The sequence below is a fragment of the Alligator mississippiensis genome, chromosome 4 (assembly GCF_030867095.1).
Source record: "Alligator mississippiensis isolate rAllMis1 chromosome 4, rAllMis1, whole genome shotgun sequence".
NCBI lineage: Eukaryota > Metazoa > Chordata > Crocodylia > Alligatoridae > Alligator > Alligator mississippiensis.
The window spans coordinates 77,066,624-77,093,163 of NC_081827.1; the positions used below are offsets into that span (position 1 = coordinate 77,066,624).

At 40.3% G+C, this 26,540-nt stretch overlaps 1 protein-coding gene and 1 long non-coding RNA gene across 19 annotated transcripts in view; one reads left to right on the forward strand and one right to left on the reverse strand.

The window, feature by feature from the left end:
- SYT1 (synaptotagmin 1) overlaps positions 1-26,540 on the forward strand; it is a 672,911-nt gene that overhangs the window by 510,646 nt on the left and 135,725 nt on the right. For all 18 annotated transcript variants that reach the window (XM_059726116.1, XM_059726117.1, XM_019493983.2 and 15 more), the window contains one exon: positions 20,987-21,171. In XM_059726116.1, coding sequence (XP_059582099.1) covers positions 20,987-21,171 — 185 coding nt within the window. The remainder of the gene's footprint in view (positions 1-20,986; positions 21,172-26,540) is intronic.
- LOC132250034 (uncharacterized) overlaps positions 14,131-26,540 on the reverse strand; it is a 45,217-nt gene continuing 32,807 nt past the window's right edge. Inside the window, exons 2-3 of the long non-coding RNA XR_009461625.1 lie at positions 17,448-17,630; positions 14,131-14,671 (exon numbers count right to left, since the gene is read on the reverse strand). This is a non-coding gene — a long non-coding RNA (uncharacterized LOC132250034). The remainder of the gene's footprint in view (positions 14,672-17,447; positions 17,631-26,540) is intronic.

The window sequence follows — 26,540 nt, forward strand, 5'->3', positions numbered from 1 at the left end:
AAGAGTGAGCAATAGCATATCTATACTCCAACCCTCCCCTAATGCACCCGGGGAAGGACATTCCCAAGCATACTTTGCTTAGCATCTTCCTATTCACATGTACCAAACCCAGAAATGTATTGGTGAGTTCTTTCTCAACCTTGCCAGAAGCAGGGGTCTCAAAAGTGATCATGGGGGAATCCTGTCTACTTCAACACTAGCATTTCTGGGTTTCATGCTGGTAAGCAGATTACTGGCAAGTATCTCTTTCTGAATGTGCTGGGGATTCATTGTAGAAATGCTGCTAGGTAAGGGGATTCTGTTCAAGATATTTAATGTTTTCTAAAATGATCTATATTCTTGGTTTTTTTTCTCTTAAGGGGCAATTCCATTCAGAAACCATGTGCAAAGTCATACTGTACGCTATATCTGTCATATGCCCTGTTAGAGGTTAACTATAAACCAGAAAATAAGAAACATGTGAGAGCTGCTGAAAAGCTAGCATTAATTTCAGGGCCTACATACTGCCAAAAGAAGTGACAAACTAGAGATCTGCACCTGGAGGGTGTGTTAAAGCCCAAACCTGGGGACAGTGCGTAAATTCTGCCCAGCTTTAGAAAGCCCGTGTATATGTTGTATTCAGCATTTGAATTTTCTCATAGTCCTTCTGTCCAGGGTCCTGCTAAGACTCAGCACACATTTTGGCTGGCTTCCCACAGCCAGCTATAGACCGTTCTCAGCAGCCCATAGTAGTTAAAGCATAACGTAGTCTCGCCAATAGCATCTTCTCCCAGAAGGGGTGTGATAAATGAGCTCTCTCTGTTCTAAACCATCAGGGAAACTCTTTAATATAGGAGTTTTTGTTCCCAGATCCATCCTCCTCTTGCACTCCTCAGGCACCATATGAGCAGGGTAAAGTAGCCAGAGTACGAAAGCAAGTCAGGGGTTGCATCTTTAATTCTACAAACAGTGCAAGGTTTCTTTAAATGTATTACTGCTTTGTTTTTTAAAATAGATTTTTTTTTTATTTTTTTTTTTACTTTTCAGCTTCTCCCACTTGATTCCTGTCTCACTTTTGTTTAGAGAGAATGGTGTGAAGATTTTGAAATGTATTCTTTTAAAATCTCCTGTAGTTGCTGTTTCACTGCGTGCGTGCGTGCGTGTGTGCTGAGGAGAGCGGCATGGGAACTACAGCCTAGACAGTCGATTCGCTAATGGCCCATTTTGATTCTTAGTGCTGAAAGCATTTAGGTCAGGATTTCTGTTGTGAGCTATAAGTTTCCTTGGTTAAAAAAAAAAAAAGAAGTGTCTTTTAAAAGATTACTCACTAAGGCAAAAAGGACTATGCGACTAAATAAGACTAATTTTAAATATTTACAAGCTAAGTCTTGATCCTGAAAATATTTAAATAGGATATTTGTACTTACATGCATGAGTGATTGAACTGGATTCAGTGGAACTACTCATGTGAGGAATTCAACTCATTTGCACAATCAGGTCCTAAAGTCAACAGTAGCATTGAATGCTTCTTTTCCTCTGTGCACAGTCCTGTACAATGAACAATCCCCAAATATCTACTTGGACTGTCTTAACTAAGTGTTTCATTTCCACTGAATGTATAATAGTGTAAAAGATGTCTAAAGTGTATAAAGGTAAAGTAAAGGTGTATAAAGTTCTAAAGAAGGCTAAACAGAAGTTTGACCAAGTTCCTTGAACTCCATATAAGCTTAAAAATTTAAGTTCTCAGAACATCTGTGTTCTCTGCATCTCTCAAGCTGCTTTGCAGATGCACCCCATATTTAATTAGACTACAGATGCAAAACTGCATCTGTGTACTACCCTTAGTCTATTTTCAGGCACTTTTAGCCAATTACAAGCCAGCAGTTTATTTGCATTTATTTTAATATAATTAACCTTGTATTTGCTGGAAAAAAATGCTATGCAAAAATGTACATAACTTTGATATGTAGCTATTATCAGATAACACTTTATTAAGAAATGCAACTGGCCTGAGAGGAAAAATATTTAAGGGAAGTGGGAGGAAAATTGCATTAGGGAATTCATGTACCATTAAATAAATGTTTCTAAGAATTCTACTAATATTTAGCTGAATCCCTATAAGAATTCTCTTTTACCAAGGCAGTCATTGCTAGCTTTGAACTATTGACTACCATTTTCCCCTTATTGTCACTTTTGGGGGGAAAGTTATGTTCCTTTTTTTTATTTCTTCATGCTTCATGGAGTCCATTTTCTTTTGTTCATAGTCTCTCTCTCCTAGAGCTAACTTACTCAATTCTGAAGAGGCAAAGAATTAATTATTCATTACTGGTGATGCTGCAGATTTGAAAAAAATTGTCAATTAACAATCACAAACTTTTTATTAGCATGAGAGAGCACAGCTGCTCCTTTACTTAATGGCAGAACATTTGTCTGGGAAACTGAACTTGAGGTGAGATCATAGTCCATTGAAACCATCAGGAGTTCTGCCACTGCTTTCACTGGAGTCAGGATTTTACCCTGGGTCCTCATTCCAGCAGTGATTATTTTTCCTGGATTTAATTACTTTTTTGGTATCTCCTTTTCCTTTTTTTATTTCTGCATTTTAACTAGACAAAGGGTGTAATTGCTCCTAGCCTGTGCACCCTTGTGTAGAGACGACATCAAAAACTCTATTTTATGAGGGGGGTTTTTAAAGGATGTGATTTTTAGTTTAACAGAAAACTTGACCTATCACAATGAAATGGATTCAAAGGCATATAAGCTTTTCATTGCTTTTTAATCTAGAATAATTTAAATTGATCAATCAAATCATACATCAACTTGATCCCACCTAGCATTTTTATTTTGCTGAAATAGCTAAAAGTAGACTTACCTAGGTACTGCAGCTTTGGGAGTGGGGGGAGATTAAAGCACACTTTTTACAACAAAACTATGCTATGTTTTAAAAGATAAGCTTAATGGGAGGGATGTAGTCTGAGCATAGAAATAGAGCCACATATTTTCAAGTTTAAATCTCTGTTTGGATACTGACTTCCGCTGTGGGTTTAGATAAGCCATTTATCCTCCTTTTCTCAGTTTCCCCTCTTTGAGTGAAATAATACTTTACCACTCAGAGACAGAGATTGACTTCATGCTCGTAAAGTGGCTTGAAGTTGAAAAGGAGTAGCTAAATGCCAAACATTAATATTATTACATAGAGCTGGGAAATGTAAACATATTGTCAACCACAGGCCTGTGGATCAGAGGCCAGTTTAGAGGGATAAAATAGACCCTAATGGGCAGTTAGTGGAGTAAGGCTTTACAAGATGTTTAATTATTGCTTAGGAGACCATGTGTAGGTTTTTGGTTTGGTGTTACTTCAGAAACTCTTTTTCCCAGGACTAAAGAGACTGGCAACATTATAGAGAATGACTTTTCAGTTTGCCACTAACAGGGATGCCAAATTATTTTAGTGGAGAAAGCTTGACCTGGACATAACCTAACCGGGATCCTCTCCATTCAGGACAGATCACCTGCTCATGCTAAAAGGAGGCTCCACAGAGGGTAAGAGTAGACTCTGGTTTTTAGTGATCACTGTAGAGGATACAACTCAAGATTTATTGGTCCATAGAGAAAAAAAGAACCTGGCACTGTAGCCTGGTGTTAAGGGAGTTTTCCTGCAAGGGGAGTCCTAGTTTCCAGTCTCTTCTCCTAACACTGCTTCTTCATTTTACATTGAACGGTCACAAAATACAATATATAAGTTGCCATTAGAACAGGAACCCCACCCCAGGATTCTCTTCTCACAGGTGAGTGCCTGCATTACTAGGCTACAGCCATGACCTCACAGAGCAGGCCAAGCACCATAGGTAAGAACAGGCTGTGCTATCCTTTAGGATGATACAGGTATGTACTGCAGGGAGAGAAGGCTGCACAAGCCCCCTTCCCCCAAGATGCCCTAAAAGTCCTTTAGATTGATACTAGCTTTGTGCTGTAGCTGACACACACAATAAATGGTCTAACAAAATTGAGAGCCAGAACAGAGCATATGTAAATTAATTATTCATGCTTTAATTAGCCAAAGTCTAATGCATGACATGAGGTAAAATGGAATGCAAAATGAATACCTACTAGCATTGTCCTAACCTACTAGGTATGGGAAGGGGAAATCATAGCAGAGATGATGATTTTGTTTCTCTGGAGACATAAAGGCAAAGGATCAGAGAATCTATTTGCAATTAGACTGTGGGAAATTGAATTAAAAGACCAAAAGGTAGGTGCAATCATCTCATCTCACAATCATGAGGCATCAAATCAACCACAACAATCCACCTTTTTAATACAGATTTTCAGCTTGCTTATGTGAAATGCCAGCCATATTGTGATGTAACAGAGTAAATTCTTAATTCCTTATAATGCTAGAAAATACATGCTACAGGCAGTTACTGTTTCAAATAAAAAATAAGGGAATATTATTCATCAAAGAATCCTCTTTCACACTGCTACATGATAGCAGAAATTCTGAATTCACAAAGGTTATTCCTCTGTTTATCAGAAAAAAAAATTAAATTTCCTTGATTTTTGATAGTTACAGAGACTTGGAATTCAGCACTGCCCACTCTTTTGCATTCCCTCGCTTCCTCTTCCCAGTAGGTGTTCAGTAAGTATTCAGAACATCCATGGTCATTTAAAGTTTTTTTTATCATATATTGCACTGCTTCAATCCAACCATCCATCTCACAGAGAGCAGTAGAAGTCACATTTACGGTTTGAAGTCAGTATGTGGCTTCTATGTGTGGACTGATGAGATATTTAGATCTACATCAGCATATTCTTATTCTCTATTCCCAAATTATTATAGCTCAGAGCTACAGGACTAAAAATATGGCTTCAAAGAGCTGACCATTTTGCCAGGATACAAAAATTTCCATTCTATGAAGGGGAAAGGGTATGGATAATTCTTGATGAACTGAAATCCCAAGAAAATCATCACTAACTGAATAAAAATAAATTGTATGTAGTTCCTGCCAAAAAAAAGATATAGAAAGAAAGGAATGAAACTATGGTGTCTGCTTAAAAACATTTTGGATTAAATCCTGAACCCGTTGAAATTCACTAGGAAAGTGCCAAGAGATTTCCATAGGACAAGTCAACCTAGTTGTGTTTTGTAACTTTTGGGACAAACAAAAAAGTATGAGTTACTGTCCTAAACTTATTTGCCTTCTCCTTAGGTAAATGTGACTTTAGATTTGATTAGAAACTGTTAATGAGGTCAAATGATGCTTTTAGTCTAGTAGCTAATGTAAACCAAATCTATTTATCACCTTGGCAGTGGTTTCTGCAAGGAAGTTAATGACCATTACTGTACTGCTACTTAGCCTATCAGAAGTCATGCTTTTTGTGCAGAAAAGCACAAGCCAGTAATCAATCATCATCATTTTCATCATAACAGTCCTGTTAAATGGGCCTCTAAAATGGACAGAGAAGCAACTTAGCTACTGATGTCAAATGCATCTTGAAAATAGGTTTCTTTATACATAGTCCACCCCTGATATCTGGGTTACAGCCTGAGAAGTGAGAGATCCTTACAGCATAAAAGTAGGTGGAAACATTAGTCAAGAAGAGAGCCCATGTTTAGATGTTTTTTTCTTTTAAAATAAAAGCAAGTGTTAAGATGAGGTTGAAGTTTACTGTTTAATTTCCCTAAAGGCTGGTAAGAATAGTAGGTGAAATCCTGCAATATCTTATAAAAGAGATCCATGTTTCATGCAGTCCATAAGTAATCGATTGGGATTTCTTTCTTATCTCAACAGTGTAAATGTTTAATAGCTTCCAATTTCCATCTGAGATGCATTCAAATCAAATCTTCCCCTTACAACTCACCTTTGTGATGATGCCTACATAACACTCTGCAATAGCTAAGCAGTTGGGGAATTGACATTACTATATAATATGCCAAACATAACCATTTTGCTTTATCTCACCCTCATTTGACTGTTTTATCCACTTATTGTCTCTTGTCACATGTCTAGTCCCTGGCACCTGCCTGCAATCTGCAAAAGTGAATGTATATGCCCACATACATCACAGCATGGATCCAAGGCCTTAGACTGCAAGTCCTTTGAGGATTGCTTTTGTTTTGTGTGTGCACGTTGCTTAGTACAGTGGGGCCTTGATCATTTATTGGCCCCCTAGGCACTACCAAGCATGAAAGATTTAATATTACTAATGGTAATATTGAATTTTTGTACATTTAAAGCTAAATTTGCATAATTAAAATTAAAGAACAGAAATTGCAGAAGCTAAACTGATTTCTCTGTTATTTTACCAAATAAATATGCATGTTTTCTCTGTATTTGGTAGATCCATTTCTATCACAGAAAATAGCTATTCTTAGTAACAGCTACTCCTTATATAACACAACTGACCTAGCATTAAGTATAAAAAAAATCTTAATCCATCTGGCCATATGTGGAGTTTACAGTTTGTTGTTTGATTTATTAAATTTCAGTACTTCAGCCATGTGATTAAGAATTTAATTTTAAAGAACCCTGAAACTTTATATGAGTTCCTATCCCTTTCCTGGAATCAAGCCACTTTTATTCACGTTTGATCAATGATTCCCTACTGAAATGATAAGTAAAGTTCAAATAAACAACAAAGGTTTTTACGACTGCCATTGTTACCATTCCTAGATATCAATTGTTTCCATGATTTGTAACAGGAAAGGTACTAAAGTTTTGGTTTTTCATTCAGCAAGTGGATACCGGTTAAAGATTTGGTTCTACATCAGACTCCTGAGCTTGTGTGGAGTCTATATAGTGAGTAGGGCTCCATGTAGAGACAGGTACAAGATCCAGGAGTGGTATAAAGGCCTATAGTTGGCTCTTTTGCCATAGCTTTCATGCATGTAAGAGGAGAGAATTCACTTAGAATAGAGAATTAAAAGGTGAGATGTTAATTGGAGAAGCTGGATGGTTTGGAGTCAGAAGGGCCTGCTAAAGTCATGCTAGTTTACTAAAGGAATTGTCAGAGGTAAATGCTGAGCTATTGGTTATTATCTTTGAGAACTCATGGAGGTTGGATAAGGTTCTGGACAACTGAAAAAGGTCAAATATATAAGGAAGATCCTGGGAATTACAGACTGGGAATAACCTCCATAGCCAGAAAGATTATGATAATCAAGGAATCTATTTCTAAATACCTACAACAGTAGTTGGCAACCTTTTAGAAATGACAGGTTGAATTAACATAGTTTGGTCTGAAAGGAGGCTGCCACTACTGCTTCCTATGCTGCTGATTACCATCAGTCCCTCTGGCCAACTGTTTATGCCTCGTTGGCTTGGCAGGTAGGTTGCTGATCCCAAACATAAGAGAACAAGATGATCAAGAACAGCCAAGATGGGTTTTTCAGGAGTGAGCCATGCTTGACCAGTCTGATTTCCTGATGATGTGATGGGCTTTTGTGGATGTGGGGAGAGCAGGGGATGTGATATATCTCAACCTTAGCAGGGCTTTCAACACTGTTTCCCATGATCATGTTCCATAGCTCAAAGCTACCTTTCTGAAACATTTCTGTTGCAATTGGAAATGTTTCAGGTGTTACTTCTGTCTGCTCCCTTAGCAAATTTCCAGGAGAAACAAACCTGGGTGGAGTTGCAGACACTGTAGAGCAGTGTTTCTCAACCTGTGGGTAGCAAGAATATATGAAAGGGTCATAAACAAACTTTAAAAATGGATTCTCCTTTAAAGGAGAAAAATGTGGGAAACTGGCTTTTCCCTTGCAGGCTGGCAGAGTTCCAACTTGCAAGAAGCTGCTTCAGGCTCCCCATGCCCCACACACAACCCATTCTACCCCCCCACACACACACCCCTTGCCCCACACACTGGGGGGGAGGGACTGGGGCCTGAGGACAGGGGCAGCAGGTCAGGAGTGAAAACTTTGGGTCAGGACTGGCCATCAATGTTTACAAATGGGTCCTGGTACAAAAAAGGTTGAGAACCACTCTCTAGAGGACAGGTTAGGATTCACAATGACCTTGATAAACTGGAAACATGATCTTGCCTTCAGAGTGAACTGCATCAGTTTGGCCTGATGCAGGCAGGCTGCCTGCAAGTGTAGGGAAGTGATTCTTTCACTCTGTTCAGCACTATATCCAGTTTTGGGCAATGCACTTTGAGAAAGCCCAGGCAAACTAGCGAGAATATGAGAGAGCAACAAAAATGATTATAGGTCTAGAAAACATGACTTAGAAGGGAAAGTTGGAAAAGTTATCCTGGCTAAGTACAGACAGTCAAAAAGCCTGAGGCTAAATCAATTCAGTCTTTGCAGGTTAGTCTAAGCTACAGTGATTAAACCAAGAAACAAGTGAATAGACATTCACTCTTGATTCAGGAAATGCAGCCACATGCCTGGGCTAGTATGCTGGAAGGTGGTGGTTTAAATCCCCTCCCTGGCCCACATGGGATCCTAGCCCAGGTCTGCCTGGGCAGGCAGTGGGGGGCAGTGACTGCCAGGCTTCTGCCCCTCCCTCAATCCTCCCCCCCCCACTCCCCTCTCAAGGCTGCCAAGCTGAGTAGGGGGTGGGTGAGAAAAAAGGTAATGGCACTGAATTCATAAAAGCTTGAACAAAAATAGTCCTTTCTCTGAAGAGTGCATGTATTGAACACAGCAATTTGCAACTTCAAGCACACAACAAAGAACAACCAATAATCTTCACCTAAGCTAAGATACAGCCCAGTAAAACACAGTGAGAGCACACACAACTTAGTCTAACAAAATGTAAACCAAGAAGACAAGAGAATGTCTTGTATAAGTTTTACATAATCCTGAGGCCAGAGTGTCTTCTTACACCCAGCTATTCAAAAAGTCATTCTTGGGGAATCAGCAAGTGGCCTTAGGTGTTGGAGTGGCAATCCCATGGGGCCTTATCTCCACTTGGGTTTTTACAGGTGCACCTGCACCCCCTTCTCCCCCTTGGGTGCCTTGACGTTACTATGCTTGTCACCTATAGCACCTTTTGCAGGACTCTCATGCATTCAGTGTCTTTTGTCTCTGTTGATGTATTCTAGTCTCCCACCTTTTACGGGTTCTGCTTTATAATGTAAACTTAGTTCTCTGCTTTCTTTGGTCACACCAGCCCAAGCAGACCCTCTCCTGTTCCCTTAGCTCAATCTCCACCACAAATATATGATGATTGTGCCAGGTCTTTGCCAACACCTCCCACCTCTCAGTCTGGTCCTGCAGGTCTTAGCCCTGTGCTCAAAGGTGGAAGGGGACTAGTCCCTCCAACACCCCTGCCCTCCAACCCCAGGCAGGGTTTGCCTGGGGGTCAGTCTTTCTCAAACTATTGCCTGCCTGCACCCCATGCTCTTCTCCAGCAGAGATCAAGGGGCATGGGCAGCACACTGAACTAGGAAAGTGGGGATTAAAGCCCCTCTGAGACCTCAGACCCCAGCCAGGGTTTGCCGGGGGGGCAGTATCTCTCAAGTTGTTGTCCCCTGGTGCCCCACCCCCATCCCCACCCACTCCACTCCAAAAGAGAAAAGTCTGGTAGGGGCTGCCCCCCCAGGCAGACCCAGCTGCAGTCCCCAGCTGGGTTTCCCACTCCACCCCTGTGTCAGCTAGCCCTCACTGCTCCAGCTAGGGAGCACAGAGGCAGGGCCAACCCTGCTCTCTGGAGCAGACAGCTCAGCCCAGCCCAGGGCTGCAAAGCATGCTGGGATGCTGGGGGACTGTGATTTAACTTGAAACAGGAAGGGGTCTGGGACAGAAATTTCATAAACCAGTTTGACCTAAGTCAGTTAAGTCTTATATCTTAAACCAGTTTCAGCCATTTTGAAACTAATTTATGTGCACTGAACTGTTGTCACAGCTTTAAACCAGTTTCTGGTATTTAAACCAGTTTATGTGCAACTTATCTCCCTACCCCCTACATTCTTACAAACTATAGAATAATTAATATTCTCCCCCCAAAAAATTCAGCAGAGTGAGTGATCCGATTCCCAGCTATTTGAGGTAAAATTGACTCATTGTCATGAATAAAATTGCACTACTGTTTGCCTGAGTTTTGCCTATTTAGTGGCTGAACAACATACTTAAGTATTAAAGCATAAAAGTAGCACCTTTCGTGAGCAATAAATTTACTTAAACTTTATGTTACCTAATAATCATCTTGCTACCGGTACAATGAACTCTGCTGTCAGTAGATAGAGCAGCATTGGGACATAGGAGACCCAGGTTCTACATTTGGCTCTGCTCCTGGTCTGCTATGTGACCATCCAAGGGGTCATCTAGGGACAGAAATTACACATAAACCAGGGATTGAAGACTGGCCTAAACCTGTAACAGAACAGAAGCTGAGTGCATACACTGGTTTCAAAATAGCTAAGACCTGGATGGATGTAGTATCAGATTGAATCATTTTAGGTTAAACCAGTCTATTGAACTTCTGTCCCAGATCCTCTCCTGATAAAAGTTACCTTGCAGTCCCCAAGCATTCCAGGATGCATTGCATCTCCCTGCTAGCCCCACCCCCGGCAGCCCACTGGAATATGGCTCTCACTTCAGTGCCCCAGCCCAGTGCATAGCTGGCCCCACCCCCAGGCTATCACAGAGCTGAGGCAGCAAAGCCTCTGCCTCTACCCTGCATCTTGCCTGCATGTATCAGCCCTGCAGGGCACTGAGGGGGAGTTGGGGGAATACAGCCCCCAGCCCTGGCCTGGGGTCCCCTGAGCCTAGGTCTGCCCTGCAACAAGAACAGAGGGGGATTTCCCACCACCATCTCCCCCACACAATTGGGCCATAGCTCAGCCCCACCCTCACAGATGGGAGAGGGGGAGAAGTCCCCCAGGGCATTGCCAGTCCTGTACCCCCTCTCCAAACCAGGTGTCTGCTCACATGAGGGGAGCCCCACACCTTGGGGCATTTCCCCCACCTGGGCCCAGGGGCCACCAAGCCCTGGTCTGCCCTGTCACAGGAGCAGAGGGGGATTTCCCTCCCACAAACACACCCCTCTCCCACAGTCAGGAAGACCAGGACTCGTGGAACCCTGGACCTGGGTGGGGGAAACCCCCCTGAGGCAGGCATGTGGCTTCCCCCACGTTGGTGGATGTGGGGGCTAGTATTGACCCAGAGGACTGCTGCACTTCTTCCACCTGCCGGGGCAGGGGACAGCAGGGTGTTGGGACATATGCTGGGCAGCTAATGGTGGGCTGGGCTGGGCTGAGCTGGGCTGGGCTCAGCAATGGCCGGCAGGCTGGGAGGCCTGCTCTAGTACCACCTGCCTTCTGGCCTGGGCCTGTACAGCAGGCATATGGCTGCTTTCTTACACTGAAAATGTGAGTTCAGTTCAGTTCATTATCAGGCCAATCTATGCAGCTTAGATAAACCTCCAAAGATTGAATCAATACCACCTCGGGCTTTTTGACTGTCCAGACTTAGCCCAAGCCCCCTCTCTCTGTTTGTTTCAGGCCCCAGGGGGCAATGCGTAGGGGATGCACCTGCGTTCACGTGCACCCTGTGAGTGTGGTGGTGGACCCCCTGCAAAAAGGCACCACCGATACTGTTGGTAATGGCTGCAGACAGTCGCTGCTCACCACCCCACTGCCAACACCACCAGCAGCATCTGCAGGCAGCCTGCAATCGCCACAGGCCACTGCCAGTGCTGCCAGCAGCGCCTGTAGGTGGTCCCGACCCCTGGTCAGCACTTGGCACCCACCCCCCCACCCCCCGCCACCGTCAACAGCACCAGCGGTGTCTTCAGGAGCTCCGCACTTACCACCGGCACGTTCCTGCCGCCACACCCTTGCTGTCGACAGCACAGTTGTGTCCCCCCAGCTGCCAGGGGCACACGTCATTCATGTCAGGCCCTCAAAACACTGATATTTACTTCTTTTGTAAATGGATTTGATATCTAGTGTAAAGAACTAAATAAGACTAGGCATTATTATTAAACATGTCAAAACAAATAGATGCAAACAACAAAGGTTGATAGTCTTCTGTCGTATGCTTGAAAAAAAAGTTTGCAGTAAGAGCCCTTCCTCCTCTGAGACCTTCTAAATTAATGTTGAAACTCATCCAGCAATAAAATAGGTAATGACTTCCAGTGGGAGTTGGGTGCCTAACTTCCACAGTTGCCAATTCTCATAATAATAGGTGTTTTCCTTCAAGCCCCAGTTCCTGGGTTCTTCTGATACACAAGAATCTCAGCTTCTGTTTGAAAAATAAAGTGTATTTCTATCTCTCATGTCTGCAGGGAACAGCTTGGAATGTGACTCAAATCTATCTCAGATGCTGAAAACCTCAGAAGAGAAATAAAAAGGAAACCCAAATATATTACAGTACTATTTAAAAAACAACAACTCAAGTTTTACAGGCTGTACTGTTTTTTTCCCCCCTTTCAGACTATCAATCAAAGTTTGAAATGTAACACATAGTAAATGTCACAGGAAGAGTGAAAACCTCTTTAACCATAAAATGCCATTGTCCACAAAATGATTGAAAACATTGTCTTAAACTTGTTTAGTGCTGAGTATTAGTTCCATGAATTGCTGTGTCCCTCACTGGCAAGTTACCTGGTTTCACCTTATGTTTACAAAGGGGCTTTTCCAGAATGTCTGCAGGAGAGTTCCTTATTTCCAGCTTCTGACTGGAGGCTCCAGTTTTCTGTAATCTTCTCCAGCCTGCCCCTTGTTCCCGCTGACCATTTTGGTAATGATTCAGGGGGTTGATTTATTTCCTTATTTTTTACATATTCCTGGCCACACCTATAGTGAATTCCCCACTGCCTGAATGTCAGGCTTAGAAATGGTGCCTTTCCCACAACCAGTTAGAATTATAGAACCATAGAAAATGAGGGTTGGAAGGGATCTCAGAAGGTCATCTAGTGAATCCAACCACCCTGCTCAAAGCAGGACCATCCCCAACTAGATCATCTCAGGCCAGACTTTGTCAAGAGTCAAGACGGGCCTTAAAAACCTCCAAGGATGGAGCTTCTACCACCTCTCTGGGTAGCCTGTTCCAGTGTTTCACTACCCTTCTAAAGTTTTTCCCAATCTCTTACCTAAACTTCCTTTGCTGCAACTTGAGACCATTGCTCCTTGTTCTGTCATCTGCCACCACTGAGAACAGTCAAGCTCCATCCTCTTTGTAGTCCCCTTCAAGTAGTGGAAAGCTGCTATCAAATCCCCTCTCAGTCCTCTCTTCTCCTGACTAAATAAGCCCAGTTCCTTGAGCCTCTCCTCAGAAGTCATGTGCCCTCTAACCATTTCCTACATGTTGAGTGAGCAAGTGAGGTCTCTGGAAAAGAGACACCTTGAAACCTCTCTGCCAGTGTTGTACCATGGGTCTCTGGCCCCCATCTGTAGCCAATCACTGAGCAGGGGAGGCCCCCCAGTGACCGATCGCCAAGCCTGGAAACACCAGCAGCGAAACCAGAAGTGCCACTAGGAGACCGAGTATCCCCTAGAAGGCCTGACCAGCACCTCCCCCGGCCGGTGCCCAGGGGCATGCCCCCTCCCGTTGGTATGCCACTCTCTCTGCCTTATTTCTCCATCAAAAAAGGTGGATGAGAAGGTGGAAATATGGTCCAGAGAAAACAAGTGGGTGACAGAGCAGTCAGGGAGGGAGCAAGAAATGTAGAAAAATGAAAGCAATTGGAATTGGGTACAAAAAATGGCTTATTCATCAAGAGGCAGGCAAGGGGTAGACCTGATGTTTCCTAAGGAAAAGAAGCTTACTTATCTGCTCTGGGAAATAAATTAATTGAAAAAAGTTTTATCTTCCAACACTTTGTATATATGCGTATCTAGATAAATCAATGTTCATTCCTTGCATATTTGGCCTCAGGCTTTTGAAGGGTAAGGTAAGTGTGTTGGCTGTGCAGGGAACCCAAATAACTTGGCTAGCTTTGTAGTCCTAGATAGGATTATTGTTCTTGCTGTAGTCAAGGTCAGTTCATCCGTGAGGTCTGGAATGTTCAGCAGGCAGTGTCGAATGATTTTGATTGATAAAAATCTAGCAAACAGCTCAGGCAGCTGTGTATTTGACTAGTGAAACCCATCTAATCAGTGCATTTTCACATTAGACTGTTTGGCTGGCATAACACATATCCGTTAGCAAAGTTAAAGCCTCAGTAACTTTCAGAAGTTATTTGTAGAGACAGTCTTATGCAATAGCACATGGAATGCTCAAAGAATAGACAGAAAGGGGGATTGTCAGCATCATACCATTTCATTAAGATACTTTATCATGGTTCCCTCTAGTGGTAGGTTGGAGGTAAACAGTGAGTAAAGCCACACAGAGAATAAAAGAGAAATAAGGTTAATTAAAAGTGAGTTAAATGTAAATACCATAGACCAGTGATACTCAACCAAAGTGCCACAGGACCCTGTGGTGCCTTGAGATCCTTCCAAGGGCACCACGGGGTGCCACACAATGTTAGCACTGCTGGTGTGCAAACATCATTTACAAGGTAAACCAAGATATTTCAAATAGGAATTCATAGTGCTAAAAACATTCTGACCTATTGGAGTCCTTCCAAGTTCTTTGCAAAAGAAGAATTGCTGGATTATTTTTCTGTAGTCAAAAAAAAGAGTGAAAATTAAGAGCTGGAGTTCTCTTAGGGGAGTCTTGAGTCCGAAAAGGTTGAGAACCACTGCCAGGCATGCATACAGTGTATAGTCCTAGATCCAGTGACGTAGATTACTGAGTCTGGAAGAAAAATAACAGTGCAAGCAGTGAATGTAATTCTTAAAATATTCTTGCATGATATACAGGCAGTGTTTTTCTTCATGCTTACCAGTGCATACTGTCTTTCTACCTAATGTATATCAGCACTTAAATTTGTTTGCTCTGGTAACCTGCCAGTTACTTCCTCTGTCAGGAGTGTTATCTGCTCCCACTGCTTATAGTCCATAGTGGGTTCCCTGAACTTATGTTTGTCAGGCTGCCTTCCTTATATCAGTCCTTTGCCACCTGTGCCATAATTTAGCCTGATTCCTGGAATGCAGATTTTGGGAAATCAATTTTGTAATACATTTTGAACTGTAAACTATTAGTTTTCTAATATGTTTTGAACTATAAAGTGATTTTAGGACCCCAGTTTCATTTGGATGGATACCCAGGTAGCAGTCCTTTCCAGAATCTGCACTTGGCAAAAAGTGGAAGTTTCCCTGCTTTGCCAGTACAGTTTTTTATTGTTGTAGTATATTTTGTACAAGACCAAAGCTTCAAACCGTTTGAAAATCGCAGCTGCCTGGTAATTAAGTGGTGTCTCACCACTAAAATATAAGATGTTTATTTTGATCAAAAAACCGATAACTGGTTTTCAGTTCTGGATAGTTTAGAGACTATCATTATTCCCTCTGGAATGGCACTGCTGTCTTCAACTGTGAGGGTCCTTAGCTATTGATTGAAATGTTATCATTTTCTCAGTTTTAGTGGGAATGGATAATGCCAGAGCTTTTTTTATGCATGGTTCTTAACTTCTGAAGCCATTTCATCCTCTTGTTCCAGAGAGCTCACTTCTTTCTTGCCTCTACCTTCCCTCCTTTCATTTTTATCAGCTACAAAGTACCAGGTTTTTCTCTGATGTTATAGAAGGAAAATATATGGGCAGGGTTTTGTTGTGGTACATTCTTGCCCTCCCCAGCAATTTGTGTATTTATTTATATTGACTTATCATGTCTGTAGCCCTGATCATATCTTTTCCTTCTTTCCACTTTCTATCTGTTTTATTAGAACCGTGCTCCCTGCCCCAGTTCCCCTTTTGTTTCCCTGACCACTTCCGTCCATACATCCATATTCTCTCAAGCAAGAGGGATCTTCCTGACCTTGATAAACAGATCAACCTTCCTAATTTTTACAGGTAACCCCAGTCTCTAAGGACATGCCCCCTGCTTGTCCCATGTATGTAGGAGAATTTGAGACTTTACCCTGCTGGTTTGTATTCTTTGCAGTTATTTCTAACTAGAACATAATTTATCAGTGTCAAGTTATTCTGCTATGGAGTTCCATATCCAGACCAGAAAGGAGGATATTTTTAATCATTTAGATTTGAAAAGGTTTTATAGTATTCTAAAACCCAAGAAATTTCTTCTGGTGTTTTTGAACAAGTTGTGTGTTTGCAGCTTATACCTACTTTGTTCTCTGTTCTGCTCTATGTGTGTCCTGAGGCTGTACCAAATAAGACAAGCACAAGTTAATATGATTTAAAAACTTACAAAGTCAACTTAAAGATGTAAGTATTTCAGAATGGCACATACATATAAGTTTGCTGTGCTGAGGTAGGAGCAACTAATGTGCTAAATTAAATAGATCTCCATAGGGATGATATATATTTTTGCTATACACAAATAATCTATTATTGCCTTTAAAAAACCTTTTCTTTGAGCTCTTCTTTCAAACACACACTTATACCCAGTTGTTATTCAGGGTGATCAGTTAAAAAAAAAAACCAGATTAGGTGCTTTGTAGCAATTTTTTAACCACTAATGAAAAAATAGAGGGTACTATATATCTAAAAATTATGGCAAGCCTCATGTCACAGTTCTTGCAAATGTCCTTATAAAAATACAAATTTGGTGAGAAGCATCCAAAGCCATGGAGAATGGTTAGATTACAACCAGGCAAGAACTGTCTTTTCCACCACTTACTGCTTTATATATATACATTTTATGTCTACTAAGGCATTGTAGAGCTGTTTAGTCTAAAGGACTCATATATTACTGTACATAGAACTTAACACTTGGATGCCAATATGCAGTTTAGATCTTCCCTCAGGTGGCCTTTCCCTCTGGGATCAGGTGTCCAGAATTTGGTAGCTTTAGATTGTTCTGCCAAAATGTCAGATCTGGATCCAAGGTCTTGAGCATCTCCAAGAACTTTGGGTGCAATAACCAAAAGGGGTTTTACCCAAAGAAAATTATTTTGCAACCCTGAAATTGAATAATTCAGTCAACCAAGTTGTCCTTTGGAGCTTAATAGATTCAACAAGACTGATCATGTGAGTTTGTGATATTTAAAATGAGTGATGGCCATCAAATTGATTCCTAAGGCACCTTGACAGTGATGGTTATCAGTTCAGTTCACTGTTATGGCTTAGGAGGTTAGCATTACCTCTGACTTATTACTCAGTTTCTCTGTAGCCTTTCCGTCCCAATGACAGGCTTATGTCTGCATTTCCTGAGTAGAATCCCATAATTCATTCCCTTTTAGATTAGATCACCAAGTTACAAGAACCCCTGTTTGCCAAGTGAGTTACCTCCAGCAGGCTAAACCAGTCTTAGCCTCTGCTACAGACTTCTATCTGGAAACTTGACATGTATGGAACTCCAATGACACACAACTTTTTAAGGACAAGGGGTACCATTTTTAAAAAGCATACATACATGTACTGAACCTGAATGTACTTGAACCTGAGCTTTCCCAGTCTATGTAAATTAGTCCCATTTGTCCCATCACCAGGGTTGGGTAAGACAGGCTGTACCTTACAGCTTCTGCCAGCCTGACTTTTCTGTGAGTCTCTCTCTCTGGTAAGGTCACGTGTCTTTCATTCATTCCAAAGGTCCTTTACTGAGGAGATCCCAAGACTTCAAACAGAGCTCCAGAAATGAGTCTGACTGGTTTATGCAGTTCCCCAGTCTTCCTGCAGTAGATTCCATATATTATCCTTTAGAATGGTAGAAAATTGAATTAGAGTAATTAAAGAAATCTTGAATACACGTGAAAAGCTCTGGCAGCTATTAATCCTTGGGGTTCTACAAAGCCAGGTACCCCACAATAGCAAGTCTATAGATATATACATTAAACAACTATAACTTTAATATCTTCCACATTCTTCACATTTAGTAGACATCAGTTTTCAAAAGTGACTTGTTATCCCACTTCTGAGATGCCCATCCTGAGAGCATCTTAAAAGGGCCTGGTTTTCAAGGCTCAGTTCTTTCTAAAAATCAGGCCTCTCTTAAGTGCCAAAAGCTGGTGCTGTGAAGAATTTAAGCCTGAGAAATCACTGCTCATGTTGGAAACTCTCAGCCATATTGTACAGCATGATTAATTCAGAATGATTTAAATAATATTCCCAAGAAAAAAAAATTGAAAACAGGTAAAAAAGAACCCACATTTCTCCTTCAAAGCCTATATAGCAAATATGTTATACTAGATTTACATCTAACTTGTAACATCCATTGCCAGTCATGTTAGTCTGGGGGATCTCTGCCAGTAGCAGTATTGTAATGAGCCATCTTCCTGTCAGAGATTGTTCATTCTTATTAAAGAAAGCATTCTCTCCAGACTTTTTCTCTTCCAGAAGATTTGGCTACAGAACCCCTTTAAAGAGACTCCAGAGCTTGGATTGCCTAAAAAGCTTCCTTTCTTTATACCTGTCTTTGCTTTAACAAAAAGAATCAGGGACCATCATCTTTGAAGATATCAAATGAAGAAATCTGTATCACTCTGAGCATCCCAGATATTTTTTTGATCTTCATTTATTTGTAACACATGGATCATGGTGTGTAATTAATTACAAATGAAATGGATGAAAACATCACCGTAAAACAAAGGAGCTGAACGTCTGTGTTCAGGCAGAAATGTCTGAAGAGCTGCCCAAGACCTGCTTCCTCAGTACTTTAGGGAGCTAGGACAGCACCGCCAAAGGATTGCTTCTTCCAACTGTACCTCAGTACAGCAGCACCTGATTTTTCCAAATGTCCTCTGAGACACAGGCTTTTTTCCCAAGCCACGTGTACGTCACTGCTGACTCCCACCATCTCAAGTCTCACCAAATCCCTCTTCTCTCTCAACCTGAGTACACTCAGTTCCATCATGCCTACTCTTTTCCCCTACCTGTGTCCTTTCTTTCTCCCATAGTCCATCCCCATGCTTCCTGCTGTCCAGCTCACCTCCCTAGCACAGCTGGTGTGGCAAGTTGGGAGTGCTAGAAAACAGAAATGGCTGATAGATCTGAGCATCTGAGGAGGTTTTCTTTACTAATATTGACATAACTAAGATTAGCCTGAGTAAGGGAAATAATGCTTGCTGAATTTAATTTCAAATCTTAAAAGCATCCTGCACCTGCAGTGTTATTATTGCAAGTGCACGTGCAAATTGGACTCTGTGAGAGCTATGGGAGTCTGAATTGTTTTAGAAAGAGGACTTAATCAAAATCAAGAAAAGCAAAAGAGTATTTTCAAAAATCATCATTTTTAAGCATTTCTTCTTGAAAAGTTAGTAAAACTTTTATAAAAAAGACCGAATTATAGGGAAAAGTAAATTGACCTATGAAATGTTATCATGCCAGATGTGAAGACCAAATTCAATTGTTAAAGCATGAGATGGGAATTTTAACCTTATAATCAGGGCTTGAAATACAGTGGGGCTCAGGGGGGCTGAGCCCCCCCATAAGAGATGTGAGCCCCCAGCCCGCCTTGTTCCTTTTTAAGCAGCTCAGGTGGTGGTGGTGGCTCCTTCCAGCTTCCAGCTGCCACCACCACAGGCCCCTCAAGACTTGGAGTGTAATTTAAACCCTGCTTGTGATAAGCGCTGATCTCAGTGCTACCTTAACTGTAGAATTGCTATCAATAACGCTATAAAATACCTCCCTTAAACAGCTGTTAATCTGCTCACTGTTTATCTGTTAACATTCATTTGTTTGATAATCAGTACTCAATTATTCTACATATGGTACAACTTTTCTTTTATGGCACCTACATTAAATGAACATTTGGAGGCACATAAAGTGTTAGAATTTACTTTTTAAGTATTCTGAACATGTTTACTTTGTTATTTTTGTAGCTATCACTAACATAAGCTGGAGAAAAACCCCCACAAAAGATGAAGATGCTCACTAAAACTTAATTCCATCTAAAGTGGCAATCTTTAGTCCAGCTTCCTTTAATCATGCTTTCCATTGCATTTGGCAACTGTAGGCAATTAATTTTCCTGTGTTTACACTGTCCATTTTCCTTTTGTGATTCACTGACATCGATGTGTCAAATGTGATTCACTCTTCTGTTTTGCTCTGTGTCATTTTAGAGACTTTCATGTAATCAGTTTAGAGAATATAGTACAGATATGATAGGCAGAGCATATTTTAAGATATAGAAAGGACTGTTTGCTCGAACGCCTTGTTATTTACAATGTTTTCCTGTCATGTACTCCATGTAAAGTGGGGTGATCAGAAGAGGTCGGTAAAGGATGAAGATAATTCTCTTCCTGTTTATAAGTAATTAAGTATCATGATAACATTTTTTTTCAAAATTGTGATCTTCAGAAAGACCAGCTTATCAGTGTTATTGTTCTGTGTTATTTAATTTTCCTATGCCAGAAGCCTAGACTAAATGAATAAACTGAATAGCTATGACTTTTTAAAATAAGGGTCTACATGAAAATATGTATTGAAACAGTGCTGATATTAGAAGGACATGATGGCTAACATCATGGATGCCTTTGTATTGGAGAGTTCTTTGTCCTTGGTTAGTGTTTACTGATGACCTTGACCTGCAGCTATAATGAGAGGCATGCAAGCCTGTCAAGCATAGTAGTGGGCAGTGAAAAAAAGCTGATCATTAAAACTGTGTGACTTTTTTACTTGTTCCTCTAAGCTCTGAAAGAGGGAGATCCCCAGTCAGTTCCAGCAAGATTTGCCAGACCATAACACCAGGCAGGTTATGGGAATGTTTATAGAGAAAAGCAAATAACTTCCTAGATATGGTCAATATTTAAAATATATTTTTAAAAGATACGTACCTTGTGAGCACATTAGAAGTACTGAATTTTTATTACTAATTAATCAAAATGACTGCAACTTACAGTCTGCTGTTTATTATAAAGTACGTAAATAAGTATTTTTTTAACTTAATGCCCTGTGTACAGGGGGTCAATTGGGGAAAATAAACAAATGGCAACAAAATACATTAGACAATCTCTGCTCAAAGAGCTGATAAAGGTTTAGCTAATAACAAAATCTGTTTCTTTTACTTTTAAACTTACAAGTTCTGTGTGTATGTGTTTCTTTTTCTCTTCCAGTGCCACCTTGGGCCTTAATAGCCATAGCCATAGTTGCAGTCCTATTAATCCTTACCTGCTGCTTTTGTCTCTGTAAGAAGTGCTTGTTCAAAAAGAAGAACAAGAAGAAGGGAAAGGAAAAGGGAGGGAAGAATGCTATTAACATGAAAGATGTTAAAGATTTAGGGAAGACCATGAAAGACCAGGTAAAGTAGCCTTCCATTTCTTAAACAATGATTATATTTAAAAATTCTGGAGGGAAAAAAAAAAGTATTATATAGGTTTGTGCTCTATATGGGAAACTGGTTGTCAGAGCTTGAGTTGGAGATCACGCTGGATCCTGGAAGTGAGATGCTTATACCTCAGCAAAGACAATGACTGTTTGTACACCTGTTACAGAACTGCTATCTGCCTTTCAAGCAACTAGGAACACTTTGGTTTAGAAGGGAGAAAGTTTATTGTAAAAAAATCACAGTAATTCAAAAACGTAATGCCCTATCTCTATGGGGAACTGCCGTGAAGATTAGATGCAGTAGTGGGTTTTAGTAGCTAGGTAAAAAGAATCCATATTTGAAAGACTACTGCACTAATCACCTACCTGTGAGCAAGAGGTGACTTTTTGTTCCAAAGCTCTTCTTATACAGGAACAGAAGGATAACTAGAGAGAGATAATAGCATAGTGCAGCAGAAGAGTGGAATGGAGAATGTCAAAAGAAATAAAAAAGAGCATTTGGTAAATAATGAATTAACTGTAGGAGAAAAGAGACAGCTAAAGATAACCAAACACAGTTTTAGCTGAAAGGCAACAGCATAGCTTGGGACAAATTAGCGTGATTCTGTTTGAACAACATCGAATTGGAAACAGCAGAGAAACTCGTGTTTCAGCCATGACACATGTGAGGGGTGAAATACTGCAAAATCTTTTCAGTTGAAGTAGATGCTTTAGTTTCACTTCTACAGGTAGTTAAAAACTATTCATGATCCAAGGTCCTCCTTGCACACTTGGAATTCTGTCCTGCAACACTGAAGACAACAGATGTTTTGCCCTTGACTAACTTCCACTATCCTGCCAAAGGTCCTCTTTAGTATTCCCTGACTACTTATGTTTTCAGCATACTTTGTACATAAATGAAGAGGCACTAGAAATCACTCCCTCATGTAAACAGGTGGTCTTGTTCTCAGGTCTGCTACTTATTTTTCCCTGTGGAAAATTGCATGACAGGTTTTGAGCTCCTAATGGACACATGTGAAGTGTCAACTAGTGCAGTATTCAGTTTTACAGTCACAGCCAGTGGGTAAGCCTTCTAAACTTTAGTTTAATAGAGTATATGGTAAGAAAGTTAGTGTAGATACAGCTGTTCTATTTTTAAACATGCTGTTCATTTATGGTTGCTTCCCCTGAAGTGCTTACACATTATTTAAAAACAATTAGCTTTAAAGGGGTATTATAGGTATTTCCATTACTAGCTAGAGTAGCCTTGTAGAAAAGTTAGTTGATTTCAGACAATAATGGTGACCATTGTATATAGTGACACATTATCACAATATATGTCACAGAAGTTAATTCCATGAATAATAGGATCAATGAGGCTGAGCTCAAAAATACCACTAAGCAGTAATCCTGGATCCTCCCTTGAAAAAGTCTAATAAGGATGTTGCTTTACTTTATATGATAAATCTGAAACAAAAAATTCTTCTCCCATCTTAATTCAGGCACCTTGATGTGACATCCATGGACTTCCTGCATTTGATCTATAACATTTGTTCCAGCTTATTAATATTCAGTAATTGTGAAATGTTTCCCTCAGCTTTTGCCCAAAACAGCAGTTCGTTAATTACTGAGTTACCTTGGGCTACCATTAGCCATTTTTTTCTTATGGAAGCAAAAATAATTTGAAAGTACTATTTGAACATTTGTATGATAAAATTCAGTGTGATGTTTGCTCTGTGCTATCAAATGCAACTAATGATAACAAAACTAACAATTTATTGCAGGAAAAGTAATATGCATTTTGTTGATAGATATCTATGTGGAGTTTGTTCTGTATTATGTAAGACTGTTCTGGTACTTATAGTATATTACTGTCGTTTATTATATTTTTAATTACCTGGAAAAATGACCAAGACTTTAGCATATTGTAAATGTTTTAATCTATAAATGTATGCTTTATAGTCAATGGTAAGTTTGACTCAGTACTTTTTGGAGCAAAATTATAACCTCCTAGTTAATAATTTTTTATCACTTAACAAAAATAACCAAAACTTTAAAATAGCATGCAAAGAGCTTCAACTATATTGAAGTTATTTAATTGAAAAGGATGTACATAGTTCTTTTTAAACAGATGTGTCTAACTATTATGACTGTAATTCATGATCTATTGACAGATTTGTGCAAAATTAAACACAGAGAGCAGATTCTCATAACGCTGTCCTAACATTATCATCACTGAAGCCAAGGGAGCCATGACAGTTTCTGCCAAATTAAGTGCTGACCAATAACCAATATTATCAAAAATGGCTTGCAAAAAATTGGTTAATATGTCCTTATTTAGGCATCTAAATCAGTTGAGTGATTTTAAGCCTTTACAGCCATATTTAACACCATATTTGGAGTATTAGTTTTTACATATATTCACAGAGAGTTGATGGCTTCATCTTGAATTGTTAACTAATGCTAACTTTGAGCTTCTCAAAGTTATGCCACTTCAGAAGAGGGTTAACTTTAAGCCATGCTACCCAGTTTATGTTAAGGTAACTTCAGTCTGCTCTGAAACTAGCAATTTTCAGTCATTCAGCATCCCAAGATGCATTGCCAGCCCAGTACTACCCAGAGTAGGGATGGAGCCCAGGTGTCTTGCCTCCTAGCCACATCCCTGCTTAACACCCCTCTAGTGGCAAGTCAGAGCTATGCAGCAAGAAACAGTGGATGCAGACCGAAGTGCACTGTACCTAAGAACACTGCAGAAAGCGTTCTGAGTTACAACAATCCCTTGGAACAAACAGAAGTTCACTGTTGGGTCCAGGGGGAGGGGAGTCTAGCTGCTAGCTGTCAACCTGCAGCCAGTTTCCCCTAGCAATGGCCCCTCCTTTCGCCCAGCCTGTCCCTGTTTAGAATGAGAAGGGGAAAAGGGAGTGGAGGGAGTTCAGTCTGGGGTTTTTTCAGCCCCCACTGGAGTGTGGGGCTGGTGTATTGGAGCCTCATCACCACCTTTGTGGAAGGGGGCTCCAATACACCCACCCTACCATCCAGCGGGGGCTGAAAACCCCCCAGACCAAACTCCCTACACTCCCTTTCCCCCCTCCCATTCTGAAAACATCTCAAGGCTGGCAGGCAGGGCAGACAGAAGTTACAGAAGACACTCTGTTTTGAACCATCTTTATCTGACCCTTCATGCAATGAGGGGTCAGATTTTCACCCAATCTACCATATTTTAAGCTGTCTGCAGCCATGCACTTGTGTTTGATCTAGGCTATGAACTGCTTTCTGTGGCCAGATTGGGCAAAAATTGTCACTTCTGCGTGCACCCATTATTAACCCTTTAGTGTGCAACTGCTCACAGCATGTTCTAACTTTAACACTGCTTAACATTCCACAAATGTAATGTGGTCTAAGTGTAACATGTAACTTCACCCTTATATAGCATTGCTAGGTAACACCTTCTGACTTCTGTAGTATGCAGAGTACAATTATATTATTTCTATTTCAACATGTTAATTTCGATAAACAGTTTTGAATATAATATTTTGAATGGGGACATTATGTATAGATTAATATAAACCCTACATTTTGTTGCTGTAAATACTTCCCATACCAATGAGGACCGTGATCCTGAAACTCTTGCTCATGTGAATAATTCATATTCATGCAAGAAGAGCTCTCAGCTTCCACACAACCCATCACAAAACTGAAATTTGCAGGGTGAGGCCCTTATTATGTGAAGGATATTAATAAAAGGGCATTTTCCATGGAAACGGTCATTTCTCCATGGTCTTACTAATATTTATGTGTGTGGCTGTTTTAATTTTTATTTCTTCCTTCTATGTTCTCCTTATCTATGTTGTATCTCATGACTGTTCTGGATTGTCACTTGCGGTAGGTTTATTTTGCTATTTGGACACACCTAGTCTAAAGCGCTGGTATTTTTAGTCTCCTGACAGCTGCGGCTCCTCAGCTCAGATTTATACATAGCTTTGACACACATCAAGAGGCTGAACTAAATTGATTTTTTGGGGGAAGGGATAAAAGGTTGTCATTTTCTCCATAACTAAAATATATTAAGTCAAACTGTACTAGAAAGCTCAAGTTCAAATTGATATGCACAGGAAATAAATTTACTGGTTTTCTTTTTAATATAAATATATAAAATCTAAACCCAAACAGTTATTATGTGTTTCTTGTTTAAAAAAAAAAAAAAAAGAACACCAGACTTTTTCTAGTGTTACTAAAATGATCAGTATCTCATGTTCTCAATACAGTGTGGACACCTTAAGCTGTCAGGCAGTGCACTCCACATCAAATTGACTGCCATGGTATTATTTCTGAATTACACTGGTATAACTGGATGCAGACTAGGCCCATCATTTTCTAAAGCTCTTCCCATCAAAATTGTCTGTGCTGCAGTTTATCAGTCTCTACAAAGCTTCCTATGTCTCTCATAATTTTCTCCCACTGTTTTTTTCCCTCTGTAGAAAAACATCCAGCTCTAGAGACACTATAATAGCTGCTGATTTAATGACTCTGAATATAATGCATTGGTACAGCAAATTTCTTGCTTAAGCTCAGCCTTTGGGAAAGGAATAGACTTAATCACTTCAGTGATAATGAAAAGCAGCACTGAAAAATTACCAAAATTTAGCCCTATTTCTTGGAAAATAACTGCCATGATAGTCCACCCCTTTTATTAGTTCGCAATGCTTCTATGGAGAAGATTTAACATCTCAGTCATTTCTCGTTGTATCAGGATGAAACACTGTCAGTCACAATAAAAATGTATTTTCATTTTGCAGGAGAGAGTATGTTAATTAAAACAAGAGGCTTGAAAAAAAAAAAAAAAAAGGATATCTGGACTCTATATCTGATTCTGCCACTAGCTCACTATGTAACCTTGTGCAAATCACTTTATCTCACTGCCCCCTTGTTTACTCCTGTGTAAAATGGAGTCTGGGAAAAGAAAACTTACCCGCGCCATAGGGATGCTTCAAAGCTTAATTAATGTTTGTGCTAACAACTATGAGTTATTTATTCCATGAACCTCCACATTTCAGTAGCAACTGATTATTTAGACTAATTCTCTTTGTTCATTTTTATTTTTCATAATCTGTAAACTGCTTTGCTCTCACAGAGCCAAAACATTCTGAACAAACAAAATTGCTTTTGCTGGGTGTTTTTACCTGCATAGGAGAAATTGCAAAATACTGTAAATTAACAGAAACGTATGTGCTGAAATCCTGGTCCTAATGGCAATTCTCCCATTGACTTCAATAGAGCCATCATGATCCCTTGTTTTTACAGCCAGCATTGTCCAGCAAAACATCTGCTCCAGGAAAAATGTGAGTTTCTGGAGCAAAGGTTCTT